Genomic DNA, 16,620 nt, shown 5'->3' on the forward strand with positions numbered 1-16,620 from the left:
TATGCTATACAGAAGGGAAGTACATTTAATGAGTTTATTTTGGTTAGCCTTTGGTTTAGTTTCAGGTCTGCCAATACTGACATCATTTTTCCAAGCAGGGAGCACCATCTAAGACTTCTCTGCATCACTATCCTTGGGGTGGGCCTGTGTGTGGGCTGATGCAGTGCTCAGCACTCCAGATCATTTCACTTTGGCAACCATTCTGCTTCTGCTGTCTCTATCTCCATATTCTATTTTAGGGGCTTACAGAGCACCAATCCACTCAACTAAAATATAACTGAAACAAGATATTCAGCATTAAATAAGCAAAAAGCAAAAGACTCAAAATAGGCTATTTTGTTATTATTATTATGGGGTTAAATCACTTAAACATAGATATCTTCCTACTCCTCCTCCCACATCTTTCTTTGTCTCTTCTTGTTCTCTCAGGACGCACTGATGGCCCACAGGTTTGTGCAAAAAAAAAAAAAAAAAAAATCTCTGTTCTGTGAGGAGTCCATTGGTGCCAAGTAGTCTTCTAGCTTAATTCTTGTTATTGTTTGAATTTTGTCTGTCCTGAGATCCTTGCAGCAAACCGTCAGCCATAAGTGGGGCCAGGGAGCATCCTTTTAGAGAGCGATCTCGCATGGCAGAATTGTGTTGGCATGAAAACACAGCTACACAGAACCTGCACTTCAGAGTGAAGTGGATTTATTGCGTGGACAGCGGGCATGGGGAAGCAGGTGGATTTTCAAGCAGGTACAGCTATGGTAGGTGTTTGGAAGGATATAAAGAGCTGAGCTGTCCGTATGCCGGGGCCTGCAGCCTGCCACAGAGGATCCAAGCTGTTGCTGAGGCACCGGGCTGCCCTCGTGCCCTGCCGCTCGCGCCTCTCCCCGCCGGCGCTCCCGAAGGCGCTGTGGCGGCACCGCAATTACCCGAGCGCCCCTGCAGGGCTCTCAGCTGTGCCCCTCGCAGATGCCATTCGCCACCTTGGCACAGGCAGCTCTGCAGCTCCTCTGGAGGCACCTGGGATTCGCCTGAACCGAGGCTTTGGCTCGGCGCTGGTCATTCTCCCGCTCTCCACGCAGGAACTGCCGATGGCGGTTATCGTTACACCCAGCAGCAAGGGCCCGGGAGACACAGCACAAACCGCTTCGCTTTCCCGGAGCCTCCAGTGGCCTCCCCAGGGACCCTTTTCCCCCCACTTTCCCGCAGGCAACGAGGCCGCAGCGGGAGGGCTCTGTGCCGGACTTGGCGGCAGTTCGCTGCCCGGGATATGCGGGCTGCACCCCGCGCGCTGCCAGGTCCTGCAGCGCCAGCGAGGGGGAGGCAGCGCTGGGGCGGCCGCTCCGATCCCGGCTCCCTCCGTCCCTCGGCGGGCAGCTCCCGCCGGCGAGCCGCTGGCCGGCGGCGGGACCTATATGCTCTCGCGGAAGGTTACTGCTGTCCGGCACGGCAGAGCCCGACGGAAGCGGTGCTGAGGCATCTGAGGCAGCACTTTGTCAAGGAGCGCCTGATTGGCTAACGGGACTCCGCAATGGTTATCTGCTAAGAGTCAAGGCCTCTGATTGGCCGCGCGGTACCTGCAATGCGTCAAGTGAGGATGCTGGGGTGCGCGTGCCAGAGCGCTGCCGGGGGGCGGCCGCGGCCCCGCCGGGAATGGCGGCCCGCAGCCGGCGCTGTCCGCAGCACCGGCCAGCTCCGGCCGCTCTCGGCACTTCTGGGCAGCATCAGCAGTCCCAGCGGAGGATTTGCCGTCTCTTCGTACTGCTGCAGCTTGCAGCAATAGCAATAGCTTTGCTGATGAGCCAGAGCTGGCAGGAAGAAGCTGTTCCTCAGTCAGTGACCTCTTCAGAGCAGGGTTTCTACGTAAAAAAGCGGCAGAAAGACAAAGCCGCTTTTCTCAATCCTTTTCCACAACACAGGGTACCAGAGGTGCAAAGTGTGGCAGAACAAACCTGCTTGGGCTGTCCTTCCACTGCCCGTGTGAGAAGCGTCTCTTAGACCGCTGCTCCAAGTGACAGCTTGAGTGGCAGCTGGGGGAGGATATGCACGGCGAAGCGATGACTGATCGCTGAAATATCTTGCTGAAACGCTGCAAAATCTTTCAACACAAAAGAGATGCTTCTGCAAAATTAGCCCTGAAGTGCGAAGCTGTGCCGAGGCACGCAAGGTTGGTCTGCATCCATGTGGGGATGGTAGCCCCCTTGGGCCTGGCCAAAACCCAGTACAGGCCTGTTGCATAAGGAGCTGCAGAGATGCCATAACCACTTGTGTGGGGTTTTTTATATGTCTCTAATTGAAATAAGCATGATAAACCAGAAGCAGTGAAAGTCGTCTCTGCACCAGTAAGAAGCTTACAGGGCTGCTTTAAAAGCAATGGGGGTTTCAAAACAGCAAGAACTTCCTGGCAGATCTGTGAAGCTTGATACAATAAGTGTCTAAAGGTAGAAGTAGGTTACAGACACTCATCATCTAAATTCTTCAGTATTTCTGTTACTGGAGTGTTTTCACTGCTCTTTTTCAAAATCCCATTCTTGAAGAGTGAGTCAGCAAGAAGCCTGTGAATGTGTCAGGGTGCAGTGTTTTAAATAAGGTTTTGCTGCTATGCAATTATTAAAGAGCATGTTTACATATGAAAAAATCACAAATTTGCATATGAACATAACAGCCCCATTTTTTCACTCTAGTGAAAGTTTTTTCCTAACTACAGTTTTCAGGATGACATTCTTGATGTGCTAGTGTAGGGATTTTGAGTTAATTTCCTTGGTAATTTGTTTTCTTTGTTCCATTTGGTTACCTGGAAGTAGATCAGTTTTTAATTTAAAATTATCGTGATTTCCTTTTCAGAGCCATACTGAGTACAAACTGCTTTCCTGCTGGCACGAACACTTCTTAGTGTCTTTTTTCCAAAGAACTCTTTCAAAATATTAAAAACAATCTAACCGCTTTTCCTGGTAATCCTAGCCAAGTGGAACAAGTGCAATGAAACCTTTATGGGAAGATTATATGCCTGTGTAATTATAATGTTTATGAGTCCAAGTTTGCTAAAGTGAAACATAAAAGTGAGACTGCAAACTCATTCTGTTTCTTACCTGGTCATTTAAAGTATGATAATGTTTTTGAAAATTTCATGTTTGAACACCTTAGGTCTAAAACAGGTTGACATCTTAACAAATGGAAAGTAAATTGGTATAAAGCATTGCTAAAGGCATCACCTTCTTCTGGAGTATTTTCCAGAACAACCTAATATGACTCATAAAACAAATGTGTTGTATTAATTTACTATAATAATACTATAATGACTGTACATATAATAGAACTACATTCATGTCAGAGGACCTGGAAAAAGCTTTTAGAAGTGACATCATCCAATTATCCCGTCATTCAACAGGAAATAAATGTACTAATTTTAGGTTAACACATAAGTCATTGTTGCCCCAAACAGTCTCCTGTAAAGCAGACTATTTAAAAGATAACCTCAAGGGCTTCAGTGTGTTCAGGGTAGCAGTATATTCTTAGAGTTAGCTTACAATGACCAAAAGTTCTCGAATGAATCAATGGGAATAAAAACCAATTGTGTGTTTATTAGAAAGAATTACATTGATCAAGTAATGGTAATTCCCAATCAGTAGCTATGAGTGATGATGCTGCATTTTATTTTTTCCTAGGTGCTTTATGTAGGCCATGTCCAAAGCCATCAGAGTGTATGGCAAAGGCAATATGAGGTAGTAAGCAAAGTTCATTACAGTTCTAACTATATCACATTCTAAACATTCTGACTGAAAACATGCCCCATCAATTTAAAGCAACCATTTAAAAAACAATGTATTTACAGCAATGTCATTACACCAACATCTGTTAAATGTATGCAGGTCTGCCATCTTATGGAGCCTGAATGGTACTGCCAAATAACAGAACGTGGAGCTACATGTTCATGTTGAATAAGTGAATAGTTTGAATTTTTCCTTTACAGGTAATGTATGCTTTCTTCTGAAACTTGCACCATTTGGATGCATTCTTTCTATTTGATTTGTATATTTGTGGATTTATGTGTGCATGCAAGTGTACACGTGTAAACACAATCAAATAAAGGTGTTACACTGCAAGTTTAAGCATATAAAAGCTGGGAAGAGTTGAAGTTAAAGTTGGTTGTTTACATTATATGACGGCCTAGACCAACATAATCACATGCCATTTTTTTGGGGAGCTCTGTTGGATCTGTCTGATTCAGCATTCATGTTAGATGGTGCTATTTAGTGAGTGGCTATTCAGAATTTTGCTTTAGCATCTTTCTTTGGAGTGTGACTGTGCTGTATTTGCTGCAAGCTAGTCAATTCCTGTTCTAAAGATGAAATTATTAACTCCTCTATGGGCTTTTCTACAGCTGTTATTATTAGAGTATAATATGAACAGTTTTGAATTAAGTTTGTACAGGCCAAAGCAGACAATCATCATGGCAATATTCAGCCCAAGTGATTAAATTTTGGCACAGCTATTAAAGTTGCTAAAATGATGCTTGTTTGTTTGTTTTATTTGCTATTTTTATAAAAGCTGATGTCAGATAAACTTGATAAGTGACTTTTGGGTCAGCCAAGAACAAATGCACAAGAACACAAGAATGTTATAATTAGTACATCAAGTATTATTATACATTATTTTCTCTTTAACTGGTGCAAATTTATTTTTAGGTGAAAAGGATTCTTCAGGAAGACCTTATTACTTGGCTTTTGAAAAGTTTGAGGTGAGTTAGGAAAGTGGTTGATCTAAGTGGTTGCGATACAGTCTGATACTGTGGTAGAACGCTTAAGATAAGCAAATTGTCCAGCATTCAGTGAAGTTTTGCAGAGTTCTACCAGCTGCTGGAAAATCTAGTAGTGCCTGGAATCTAAACGCATAGGAGGATGCCTGAATTTTCCCAGTTGTACCTGCACTAGAAAATACTCTAGATTATACTTTTTCCATTTAGTGTCATTTGCAAATGTTCATATCTACCCTTTTCATATCTACCCTATTCTTGCTCGAAAAAGACACTAAGCACAAACTGCCATTTACATTTACTGTCAGCTGAATTTGATGATGTGAAGTACTGCTTACCACCACAAAGAAGTCTTAGCATAATTTGTTTTCACTATTTGAATCAGTTTGTTATCATCATATATCAATTTTTATTTGTCTTTCATCTAAAGGTTTTACAGTTTCAGATGGATGTTAGGTAACCTTGGCATTTTGTTTGAGGAAGTTATCTTGTCTCAAAGGTCATGCCACATGTTACTGTATCTTAAACAGTACAAAATAACACACCTTTTTTTTTTAGTCGACAAGAAGTTAACCTGTAAATCTGTAAACCACATACGTTATATGATAGCAGCAAATTTTTCTGTGTCCAAAATTTACATTTTCTTTGAAGTGGATAGTTTTGAAGGTGGATACAGACACACATTCAAACCATTGCTATATACATGTCTCACTGAAGACCTGCTGCCAGATGCAGATACCAGAGGAGTATTTCATACTATGTAATTCAGAGCTTGAGGCGTGGTCAGGCAGGTGCATCCTCAGCATGACAGCCAGTGAGCATGGTGTTTGCTAAGTTCATCGATGGCATGTGTATTACAATGCCAACAATCTCCTGCTACTATAGGTATCCACATATTTTTATGAAGGACTTTAGGAATGACAGCAAATTGGCATAAGGGCATGATTTTTATATGAGTGGCACTCATCTGACAAATTCCTAACAGCTGCAGTATTAAATCTTTGTAGCTGCATTATACAACTCTCAATATTATATTAAATAGTTTTAAGCCATCCTCCATTGAATTTGCCTCTTACCAAGTTAGGGAATATAGTTTCTAAGATTTGTCTTTGACTATTTTCAATAGCTATCCAAATTTGATTAACCTGATATTTGCTGGTTAGTTGAAATAGAATACAAGATAAAGCACATCTGGCTTCTTGTGGTATGGTTTCAGAGGTTAGTAAGGGGCATCACAGGGATAGATTAGTGTGTCACTAAAGGTGACAGGTACCTTGCCATTCTTGTCTGGAAGTTTGTAAAGCTGTTGCCAGCTTGCAGTTGTGGTTACCACAGCTTTCAATTCTTATGATACTGAGAATTTATTTGCTAGAATTTTTGTATTAAATGAATTCCATGTTCATGGTCCTACACCAATTCCACACAGCAAAGTTTGCCCTGTGCCTCTTTTATTTCTGTATCCTATTGGTGTGTGGTTTTTGTAGCCATCATGGAGGAAAATGCTATATTCAGCACAAGTCTTGTTCCATGTATCAGTTGGCTAAGTTCAGATGTATGTTCATCTCATTAATTTTGGAGCCATAATCATGGGCTCTCATCCATCATACTGTTGCATTAAGTAAAGGAGTGCCTTTGTTAAGAGGTTGTTTTGGTTGTTGTATAAGCAATTCTAGTTGCATATAAGATACACAATCAGGAACAAGTGGTATCTTAATTGTGTTCATTTGCATTGATTCCTATTGATTATTAGCAGTGTTTATAGAAAAATTGCTGAATATTATTGTGTTGTTCTCATTGTTTACAATTTGAGTGGAATTCTTAGGAGCCCTTAAAGTAAGATTGGTTGTCTTACGTGTCTATAGTACCCACTCAATTTTATTGATAAAATAATTTGCAATTTCCTATCCAGTATTACCTATAGCTAAAGTCAGTTAATTTTAGGCTTTAGGATTACTGTAACATTATCACCTACTATCAGTTCTTGACCCAGAGCTAATCTGTGAGAATATGTTTCCAACCTTCAGGAAGGACCAATATAATCTACTTGCTGAGTTTCTCAGAGTAGTTTACCTTCCTTGAGATTGGCAGCCTATTGCTCTTTTAAAAGGTACTGTCTCATTAAAAAACAAAACAAACCAACAATCCCAAAACCAGCAAAAAACCCCACCAAAACCCAAGAAAGTATGTATTTACTATATGTACCACCAGCACTTTTGTCACAGGCAATCTTCTCCTTGCATCCTGTTGAAATAAATCATAACTCCTTATGCGTCTTAGCTATTCTGGTACCCACTTACTAGCCTTTCTCAGAAGGTGACTGGATGTTTTAGATCTATATTAATATAGATTCTGGGACAGTTTTGTGTCCTCCCATCCATCATGTATCTAAAACTGCAACTTCTTGACTTGGTCCCAGCCATGTGAAGTCAAAACACTAATATTTAATTCCAGAAAATGCTTGATGGAACACTAATATTTAATTCCAGTGAATGCTGGATGATAGCATTCATACTTTGGTGAACCATTTCCTCACATACTCCAGTTAGAGTATGATCTGTATACTGTAAAATTGTTGCTTTGGTGGGAGGATCATTGATTCCAGCTGTTTAGCTAACATAGTGCAGACAAAGATGGGGCCACAGTTAAAATCTTGGGGCATGTGATAAAAGGTACATTGTCTTCCACCCCAAGGAAATGCAAACTGTGGTTTCTCTTGCTCTCGTATCAGGATCATAAAGACTATTTCTTGTGTAGCTGACACACCCATCCACAGAAGAGCATTTACTGTGCTGGGAACCAGGGATTGTTAAAGAGCCAGTTGCTTTATGGAAAGGCCTGCAGTCAATAGTTGTGTGCCATATCCTGTCTGGTTTATTAAAACTGGGCTATTACACAGTGAGCTTTTTCTATAGTGCCCTGTTGCTCTAATTATTTGACTTAATTCTGTCACGGGTTTTATGGCAGGGAGTTATGGCTCTGAGCCTTCTTTCATTGTGGTACTGGTTTGATCAGTTTCAGCATGTGATTGACTTCCTGGATGTAAACTTTAACTCGTTTGTTAACCATCCTAGCATAGATTCCATGACAACAAAACAGACTGATACAGAGCAGGGGCTCTCAGGATTAATCCACTAGATAGAGGCAGGCATTTGATTCTACTGGAAGCATCAAACTTCTGTCCCCAGGCTGATGTGCTGGATGCGCAGGAAGATGCATTCTTCCACACCAGTCCTCTTATGCCACTTCTGTACCTGTGTCCATGCATCATATACTGAGCTCCCAATTTAACTTGCTTCCCTCATCTCCAGAAGAAGCTGGTTTCATTTCCTCATATGGCTGCACTCCACCCTTGTCACATTTCCAAACTTGTCTTGGTCCCAGAGTCTTGGAAAAGGTGGCTCTTGGCTAGGTTTCTACAGTGAGGGCAATGATGGTGCAGAGGCAAGAGCTGCTATCCTGCACAGCAGCAAAACTCTTCCCATCAGCTGGCTGGTCTCACCTGCTGCTCACACACAGCTCCAGGGGTGGAGGAGCTTCCAGGCTGGAGAGAAACTTCCCTGTGCCAAAGCATACTGGATATACAGGAAGTCTTCACAGTATGAATGGTGAGTGACTGCATGGAACGACTTCTGCAGTGGTGATTGTTCCACAGCTTTTGTATCTTCTATTTGTGGCCTTCTTTGCAATTAAAAGAGTGTTAAAAAGGCAAAGTAATGTTATTAATTAATGGGATTATCAATCTTGTCTGAATCAGAGATCACTTTAGTGCTTAAAACCTTGCTGTGTTTCTCTGCTTAAAGTGGTCAGAAGCTGGCCCCAAATACAAGTGAAAGCAGAAGGTGGGTCAAGCTTTTGTTCAGAGCTGCATTAAAAAAAATCTAACTGCAGAGATTAAAACATAGTTGAGTTACTATGTTGAGAAAAAAAAAATCTATAAATTGGTGTCATTATTTATGTGCCTTATTCTTAAAATGGTAGTTACTGATAAAGCAAAATGGCAAAAAAAAAAAAAAAAAAAACCAAAAAAAAAAAAAAAAAAACCAACAAAAAAAACAAAAAAAAACCCTGAAATTGGCATCCACTCTGCTTTCTTCAGCTCCAAAACAACAGGGAGATCACAGGAAGCTCAGAGGTTTCTGTGTAGAAAATACTGTTCTGCATCAGACTGGAGATCAGACTGGGTCAGTATCTTTCTACATCTATGGCAAGATGAGGTCCTTGAATTAATTACGTGCTGATAGTAAGAATAATCAGTCCATCCCCATGAAGGATTGTACTCTTAACAGTAAAATATTTTCTTAACTTTGAAGCATGACTTGTTAAAAGGCTTCCAGAATTATTGTGAACAACCACAGCTCCAGGTAGTTTGGTATTCATGTACATTTTAGAATTTACTGAGTTCTTGACCTTGGTGGATTTCTGTAGCAATATGTTTCACCATGCAATTACTTATTGATTTGGCAAACAGTAATCAAGCACATTCTTCCTTCTACAAAAACAATGCAAGATTTTATTACCATTATGAAGGAGGAAACATTTTAGCTCTCTTGTTTTGTCTGAGAAACTGGCATACAGCAAACTGCCTTCAGCTGGCTGTATATTTTAGATCAGATTATCTTAAAATTTCATTTTGGGATTCTGGTGTTAATTTGCAGTGTCAACATGTCTTAGGGTACATGCTTAGTGTTTTACTGAAACATAATATTTTCTGGGTTTTTTAATAATTCAAACCGGTTTCATCTAGTTATTTTCAGCTTTCATAATTATGTGTATTTTTTTACCTTTATGCATAAATCAATGAGTATAATTTAATCTAACATTTGGTTTACTTTTGTTTAACAATAAAAGCCTGTACAGATGGCTGCAAAACAGAACCCTCAGACACAGTTGGATTTGTACATTTGTGCTGATTTCTTGCTTAAGGGAACTCAGTTCAACATGCTGTACTGCCAGATCCATCCCTGCAGTAATTCTCTTGGCTTCAGTAGATGGCCACATGGGATCACCTGTGCTGTCTGGCTAAGCTAAGAGATTCTGTACAATTCCAAAGGGATCTGCTTGACAATATGAAAAAATGAATTCTGAAGAGCATGCTAACTGCGCTGGGCTTTGGACAGTTCAACTGTTTTGTTTGAAGTAGGGGACGTGAGAACCACTTTCCATTCAGGGACCACAAGAAACAGTTACAACTTTGATTTACATAATGGGCAGTAGAAAATATTGTGCTCACCCTGGGTACTGCGTAGGTGCAGACAATAGGAGGGTCAAAGATTCAGCTGATTTTCTGAGGATATAGAAATAATTTCAGAACTGAGGAAGTCACTGGGAAGCTGCTCTAATTCTGTCTGTGTGACATCAGAAATGCTGGAAGGAAGATTTTTAGAATACAGCTGCCTACAAAAAGTCTGGGAACTACAGGCAAATAAATTGTTCCTATTAATGTGAATTTCTTTGTGCTCCATAAATCAAGTTGTAATGTCCATTACTACTAAAATCAAGGATCATATCAAATTTCATCAATTTCTTTTCCTAATGGAAACACCCTTAAAGATGTAGAAATCTGAGCAACTCTGGGGGCTAAAAGGAATTGACACTTCTAGAGAATATAATATTCCACAGGATTGCAACATAGGAACAGGCCAACAGCTTGTTTGGGTTTGTTTGGTATTGCTTATACATGGCAGCCAAGACACACAGAACTGCAAGTCCTGAAGCTAACTTGTTTTTATGGAGTTGTGCACCTTATCTGAATATATGCAAAGTATGAAAATAATTAGTTGTGAATTTTTGATCATCCATTAAAGGCAAACTACAATAGTGATTAAAGTAAAATTTCTTGTCCTCACTTGTAAGTTGGCTTGCTTTTCTATGGGAAACAATGTTCTTTCAAAATAATCCAAAATGGTAAGCACTTTCATGGTGCAATACAAATAAAACAGCTACAAAAATGCTATCCAGAACTAAAACATACTTCAACACTGAGAGGTGATCATAGTTTGCAGGAAACAACTGTGCTTGTAAACAGTGTTAGCACTGTAAAAAGCAACCAAGAAAGAATCACCTTATAACTTCAGCTGAATCCTTAGGGTCATGCAGCTCAATTGGGCTGGAGCTGACCCCAAGATGGAATGCTTCTCAACACCTTACTCCTCCTAATTGTAATGTTTCTCATTTTCTTCTGCAAGTAATACTTTATAGTGTAAATACCTCACTGGTGGTGTCACCTGTGACATTTTGGCCTTTTCATTCTTCCCATACTGTCCTCCAGAAACTGGCCAGGATTCTTGCTGTTGATGTTTCAATGCTATCTCCCCAGTTGCCTGTAGGAGAGTTTGTTGGGTCAGATATCCCAACCAGATCCGTGCATGTGTATCGTATTCACCTGACCTAAAAGGCCTCCCATAATCCTGCCTGCTGGGGATCATTTCCACATGAAGGTGCCTACAGCTGGCCTGAAGCCTAGCTGAGTTTGAGCTGCTCCTGAGGGGAAGCAATGTGGTGTGACTGCAGCATGCTGTCTGTCACTCCTGGTTCTGGGAACACGGTGAGGAAAAACTTCAGCTGTTTTTTCACAGAGGCCACTTTGGTTTGACAGAATTTATGATCTCTGGCTCTGCAGGAAGGTGCATGCATTGTTCCCAAGGCAGGCACAGTCTTGAAAGAGATTGTACAGTCATGGGCTTCAGCTAATACCTATGTTGGAGGCAGGGTGGTTGGTTTTACATTTGTGGCACAGATAATCTGTGATGAAGCTAAGGTAATCTAATCATAGATAATTGAGAATTGGCTCAATGGGTGTTACAATCCTGCTCTCAGTTTTGATCTTGCACAGGCTGGTTTTTGCTGCTGTCCAGGCATCACTATCAGCATGAGGTATTCCTGCTTCCCTGCTCCTGTTCCCTCTTCTGCCTGTGGCATGCCAGCCATTTAATTGTGCTTGCAACTGAATGTGCTAGTGATTATCACAATCAATAATTCTTTTTTGACTGCAGTCAGTTCCTTGACTTAGTGCTGGCAACTTTTTAATGAATCTTAGTTAAGAAGCCCTGCAAGCAATTTTGTTGGCACAGCTGAGGGGCACAGGGGTATTTAAGAAGGTTTCAAGCTGCCTTTTTTTTTATCATGAAACAGTAGCCACAGTTCAGCTGTATTTCTGTAATTTCACTAATTTTATTAACTATACCATTGTAAATTATGAGTAATCTCAAATAAAACAATGCTTTCATGATGACCAAACATGTTTTGAGAAGGTGAAATAATAAAAAAAAAAAAAAAAAGAAAAATTATGATAGGTAGTTGGAGATTTGAGAGGCTTTTTCTCCCTTGCAAATAAAATAATTTAGGAATGCCATCAATAAATGTAATTATTTGATTTCAGCAAATGAAAACAGGATTGTCTTCAGTTTAGTACTAAACTACCACTTAGAAAACTGCAGGGTTACAGAATTAAAAATCACACACAGTACTCTCTGAAAAACTCAATTGCTTCACTGAGCCATGTACCAATGTGCACTTCATGGCTTGTTGGGAGTGAGAAGCAATAGAGCCTCTGATTTGCCAGCCATCTTTGTCATCGACTTCAGTGAAGGAAAGGCAACAAATAAAGCTGCTGCAGGAGCCCTCTGTCCCACAGCCGGGTGTGGCGGGGCCACACATTGCAGAGAAATAAATGACTTGTCCTTGGAGCTGCCTCTGTCACACCACCCTGCTTGGTTGGCGGGGGGGAATGTACAGGGTGGAGGGAGACTGATGATCATCAGGCTTCAGAAATCCCTTCTAGGAGTGCCATCTGATGGGTCTAACTGTGCTTTTTGTTGAGAGGGTGAGAATCCTTGTGTGCAGAAAACATAACTACACAAAGAAAAGAAATCCAAACAAAGATAATAAATGCAGAGCAGGCACTTTGACAAGGAGCAAACAGATTCCCTTTTGACAAGCAACGGAACTGACAACTGTCAAGCTCTTTCCTTGATGGAAAAAAAGTTGTCGGAACCTGCTGCTGGAGAAATCTCCCACCCCATCTGACTATTAAAACACAGCTGGCAACCCCAGGGAGTATCCCTGAGTAACAGGGAAAAACAACACATGAAAATACTCTATTTCTTTTGATTTGAGAAGAACAAATTCTATCAGCAGAAAACTCTGTTTGGGTACAGCTATTAATTAAATTATTGGCATTTTCTAACTCTGGCCTTTCTTTCTGCTTTCCTCCTTAGTCTCTCCAAGCACCTCTCCCTATCTTATCTATGTTTCTGACAACTCACTAACTCACTGATTATCTGAACGTCCTTCTCTCTGGGCTCATCTGTGACTGCTAGTCCTAGTAATTTATCTTTTTGAAGTAGTTATTTACTGAATAGCAATAGAAAGTATTGTAAATGCAGGCAAGCCCAGTGGGAAGAAATGATATTTGACTCCAGTTCAGAAGGATGAATGATTTTTTTATTATAACTGTGCTATAATACATTAATATACTATTTAAAGGAGATACTAAAACTACAAACCTACTTGTTCTAATTACCATATCTAACTAACGCACAACTCGTGACCCTCTTCTCCAGAGTCCATACACGGGTGGATCTGATTTGCCATCAGGCTCAAACAATCCTCACCAGAATCCAATCAAGCAATCACCCCAGGTAAACAATTCTCCAAACACATTCCACATAGGAAAAACAAGGAGCAGAAATAAAAATTGTTTTCTCTTTCTTTCCTCTGTGCTGCTGTATGAAAAATCCTTAAAGAAAGAAGGATGTGCTTGCCACAGAAAGTAATTACTTCCAGCAGCCAAAGAAAAACCCTGATCTTAGCATTTTAAAATACGATACTTTACAGATAAAGTCTTAAAGCCTTCAGGGTTCATATTTCTGTAGTGGTACTCTAGTACAGGGCCTCCATTAACCATTATGTCTGTTCAAGAATTTCTATAATGAAAACATTGGAGTCTCTTTCCTTTCTTGTATAGCGTTCCTGATATTTTGCTAACAAATATGGGATACCAACCCACAAACTGAAAGTGCAGTGTTCTATAAATGAACTTGGATGAACCTAGCAGAGCCTGCTTTATGTAGCTCTTCCTAAATGAAGGCTGCTGTGACAGTGTTTAGAAATTCTGCAGTTCACATGAGGCTACTGTGTGCTTCTGCCAAGGGCTGTAACATAGTTTGGGGTGGAGTGCAGCTTCCCCTTTCAGTGTAAAGGTGCCAGAAGTCTTTGATTTAAGCATATGATGTACTTTCTTCATTAAAACAGCAATGTGCTTAGCTCAGAAGTACTTAATTCTAAAACTCACTGATACCCTTTTGACAGCAGAGTTGGTAGAATGCCATTTAAGTGTTTTTTGGATTTTAGGACTCTGAGCAGTCCTAAATATTGAGAATCAATGGTTGTGATTCCTAGGAAATCCAGCTGCAGCATTACATTGCTCTCAGCACAAGATTTTCTACCATGATTAGCTATACTTTAATGAAGTTGTTCTGGATATACTGATGAATACTAACAGCAATTTCTTAATCATTAATTAATTGTGTAAATTGTTATCTGCTTTCCTATTTACTTCTATATGGTTTTTTTTATTTTTTTTTTTTTTACATATGTGATTTCTAGTTCAGAATGGTAAGCTGGTTGCTAGGCTAAATTATAGAAAGAAGAGCTCATATCTAATGTGGATAATAATGAAAAGAGTAGACAAGAATTGTTTATCAAAGCAAAATGTATGAAATAAGGAACTGTCGTTGGGGCATCTTGGAAGTTGTCCATATTTACATGACATTTCATGTAAATAAAGTGAAGTCATGAAAGTAGGTGAGGAGTCCTTTGTCCAAAAAAACTCATACAGTCAGATGCGTAGAAAGTATTTCAGATAATGGCTGCAGTTGAGAAAATGAACTCAGGGTTCATGAAAGCCCAACAGCTTTGAACAAAATTTATGATCTGAGAGAAAGTAATGAAGAATCTGTGGGGAATTAAAAAAGAATGCAACATTTAATAAGGGAAGAAGGAGTATTTGGGATAGACAGTGAGATAAATGGTTGGTGTACAATACTGAGTGTCCGGGAAAAGAAAAGGAATAATATATTCCTGGTCATTTGTGAGCAGATGGTCATGTGTGGTCATGATCACCCTGAGTTTGGGTACCAAAATGGGAATAAATACGTATGGGAGACAGATCTGTGCTACGAGCTCTTGAAAAAGGGTTGTCATCTGGTTTTGTGCATGTCTGGGTATGGAATAGTGGTTGTGAAGAAAGAGAATTCTATAGAGAGAACTCATACAGGATCATAGCATGAGTCAGCTTGGAACAGCCTTTAGAATATCTTCTAGTCCAACCTCCTGCTCACATGGGAATGAAGATGGTTGCAAACATTTTGATCAAGTTGAGCATATTCATATTTGTGGTACAGACTAACAGATTTTTGAAGTACTCAATTTTCTTGGGAATTTGTAAATTTCAAACTGCTCCAGTCCTGTATATGTGTATAAAATAAACTACAGAACATAAAATTGTAAAACTCTTACTCTGATGCAGGTGTATGGACATTCAAATTGTTTTGACTTAGGCTATTCTTATTCTTGCTCTAAGAACTAGATTTGAATTGCCATCATCCTTACTTTTCCTCCTAATACATTTAATGAATGTACAACTGGTTCCAGCCTTTTGAGCCAAAAGAACTGCTTTTATGCAATTTAATGGGTGTAGCAAAACACTAAGGGACAGGTAAGGTGAAAAAGAAGTGCATGAAAAAAGGACAGACATACCTTTGAGGACATACCTATGGTTCTTTGAGGAAGAACCATAAAAATAAAATTAATGTTCTTTCTTCTCTACATGAAAATTAAATTTCCAATTGCTGTTCTAGAGCTTACCTATGCATTCTCCTCTTTTCAAAGTTGTGCAGCATACTGATGCTTTTAGGGCCAAAAGGGACAGCACATCAGCAGAATAACTGCAGCCTGTATGATAGGACTTTCACTGCTAGTAAGATAGAGGATTAAATTTTAATAAATATATAATTGATTAGTCCCAGTTAATACAGTATTATGACTTAGTGATGGCATCCATAATTTAGGTATATTAGGTTGGGTTTTTTATAGCCTTAATAATCTTCAGTGTGCTGAAAGGAGTGTAATAGTTGAGGACAGAAGGATTTCAGGTCATTATATTGTAGATTTTTTTAAACTGTGTATTTATCAACTAGCTTCAATGCCTGACATATCAGTTGTCTAGTGACAGCAATCAGCATTCTAGCAAAGAGGTGACATTGCATACAACTCAAGCATTATACAAATTGTCTGGTAATAAACTTTTCAATACCAATAATGGATATCCATGTGATATTATTTACAAATTGAATTTTTTTAGAAAACTGAGAGAAGTTTACAGTCTCATTAGCAGCTGGGTTAATGTAATTTTGCAGCACAAATGGAGATTGGAGAAAGGAAAATCTGTAGGCATCTCAGCTGGCAAAACGGGGATGAGGAAGATTTCTGACAAGGTTGAAGACAGATTAAAAAATGCAGTTGTACAGTGAAAAACGTGGGCTACTAATGCCACTACAGCTCAGGTACTTGTGCAAATGACAAAAAGGTAAAGATGGGGAGGAAACTGGTTGTGTTTAAAGTAAAAACAGAACAGTCCTCTCTCCATCCCCACCTGGCTGAAAAATCCAAATGAAATGGAAGAATAAACAAAACTGTTTTGACAAAATTTTACAGACCTTTTTTAATACTATAAGAATAAATATTGATAAATTAGATATAGTAATTGAGGTAATAAATCACAGGTTTAAACATGACAGAGATCTGGAATGTATCTAACACAGATGCAAAACATGTCTGGAATTTACATTCCAAGTATGAAAGAGGGATGAGTAACTACC

The 16,620-nt window shown here is 39.8% G+C and overlaps 1 protein-coding gene across 1 annotated transcript; it reads left to right on the forward strand.

The window, feature by feature from the left end:
• Window positions 1-788: 788 nt before the first annotated feature.
• Window positions 789-3,064, forward strand: LOC128789255 (uncharacterized). The gene is made up of 3 exons (XM_053944994.1): window positions 789-1,085; window positions 1,198-2,155; window positions 2,833-3,064. Exons 1-2 carry the CDS (start codon window positions 789-791, stop codon window positions 1,984-1,986), a joined length of 1,086 nt encoding a protein of 361 aa, XP_053800969.1. The 3' UTR covers window positions 1,987-2,155; window positions 2,833-3,064.
• Window positions 3,065-16,620: the final 13,556 nt, after the last annotated feature.

This window comes from Vidua chalybeata, chromosome 6 (assembly GCF_026979565.1).
Source record: "Vidua chalybeata isolate OUT-0048 chromosome 6, bVidCha1 merged haplotype, whole genome shotgun sequence".
NCBI classification, from domain to species: domain Eukaryota; kingdom Metazoa; phylum Chordata; class Aves; order Passeriformes; family Viduidae; genus Vidua; species Vidua chalybeata.

Excerpts from the sequence above, each read along its gene's own strand:
- LOC128789255 (XM_053944994.1), top strand. The coding sequence starts at position 789 with ATGCCGGGGCCTGCAGCCTGCCACAGAGGATCCAAGCTGTTGCTGAGG. Across the intron at positions 1,086-1,197 it reads CGCAGGAACTGCCGATGGCG|GCAACGAGGCCGCAGCGGGA; the intron begins GTTATCGTTACA and ends ACTTTCCCGCAG.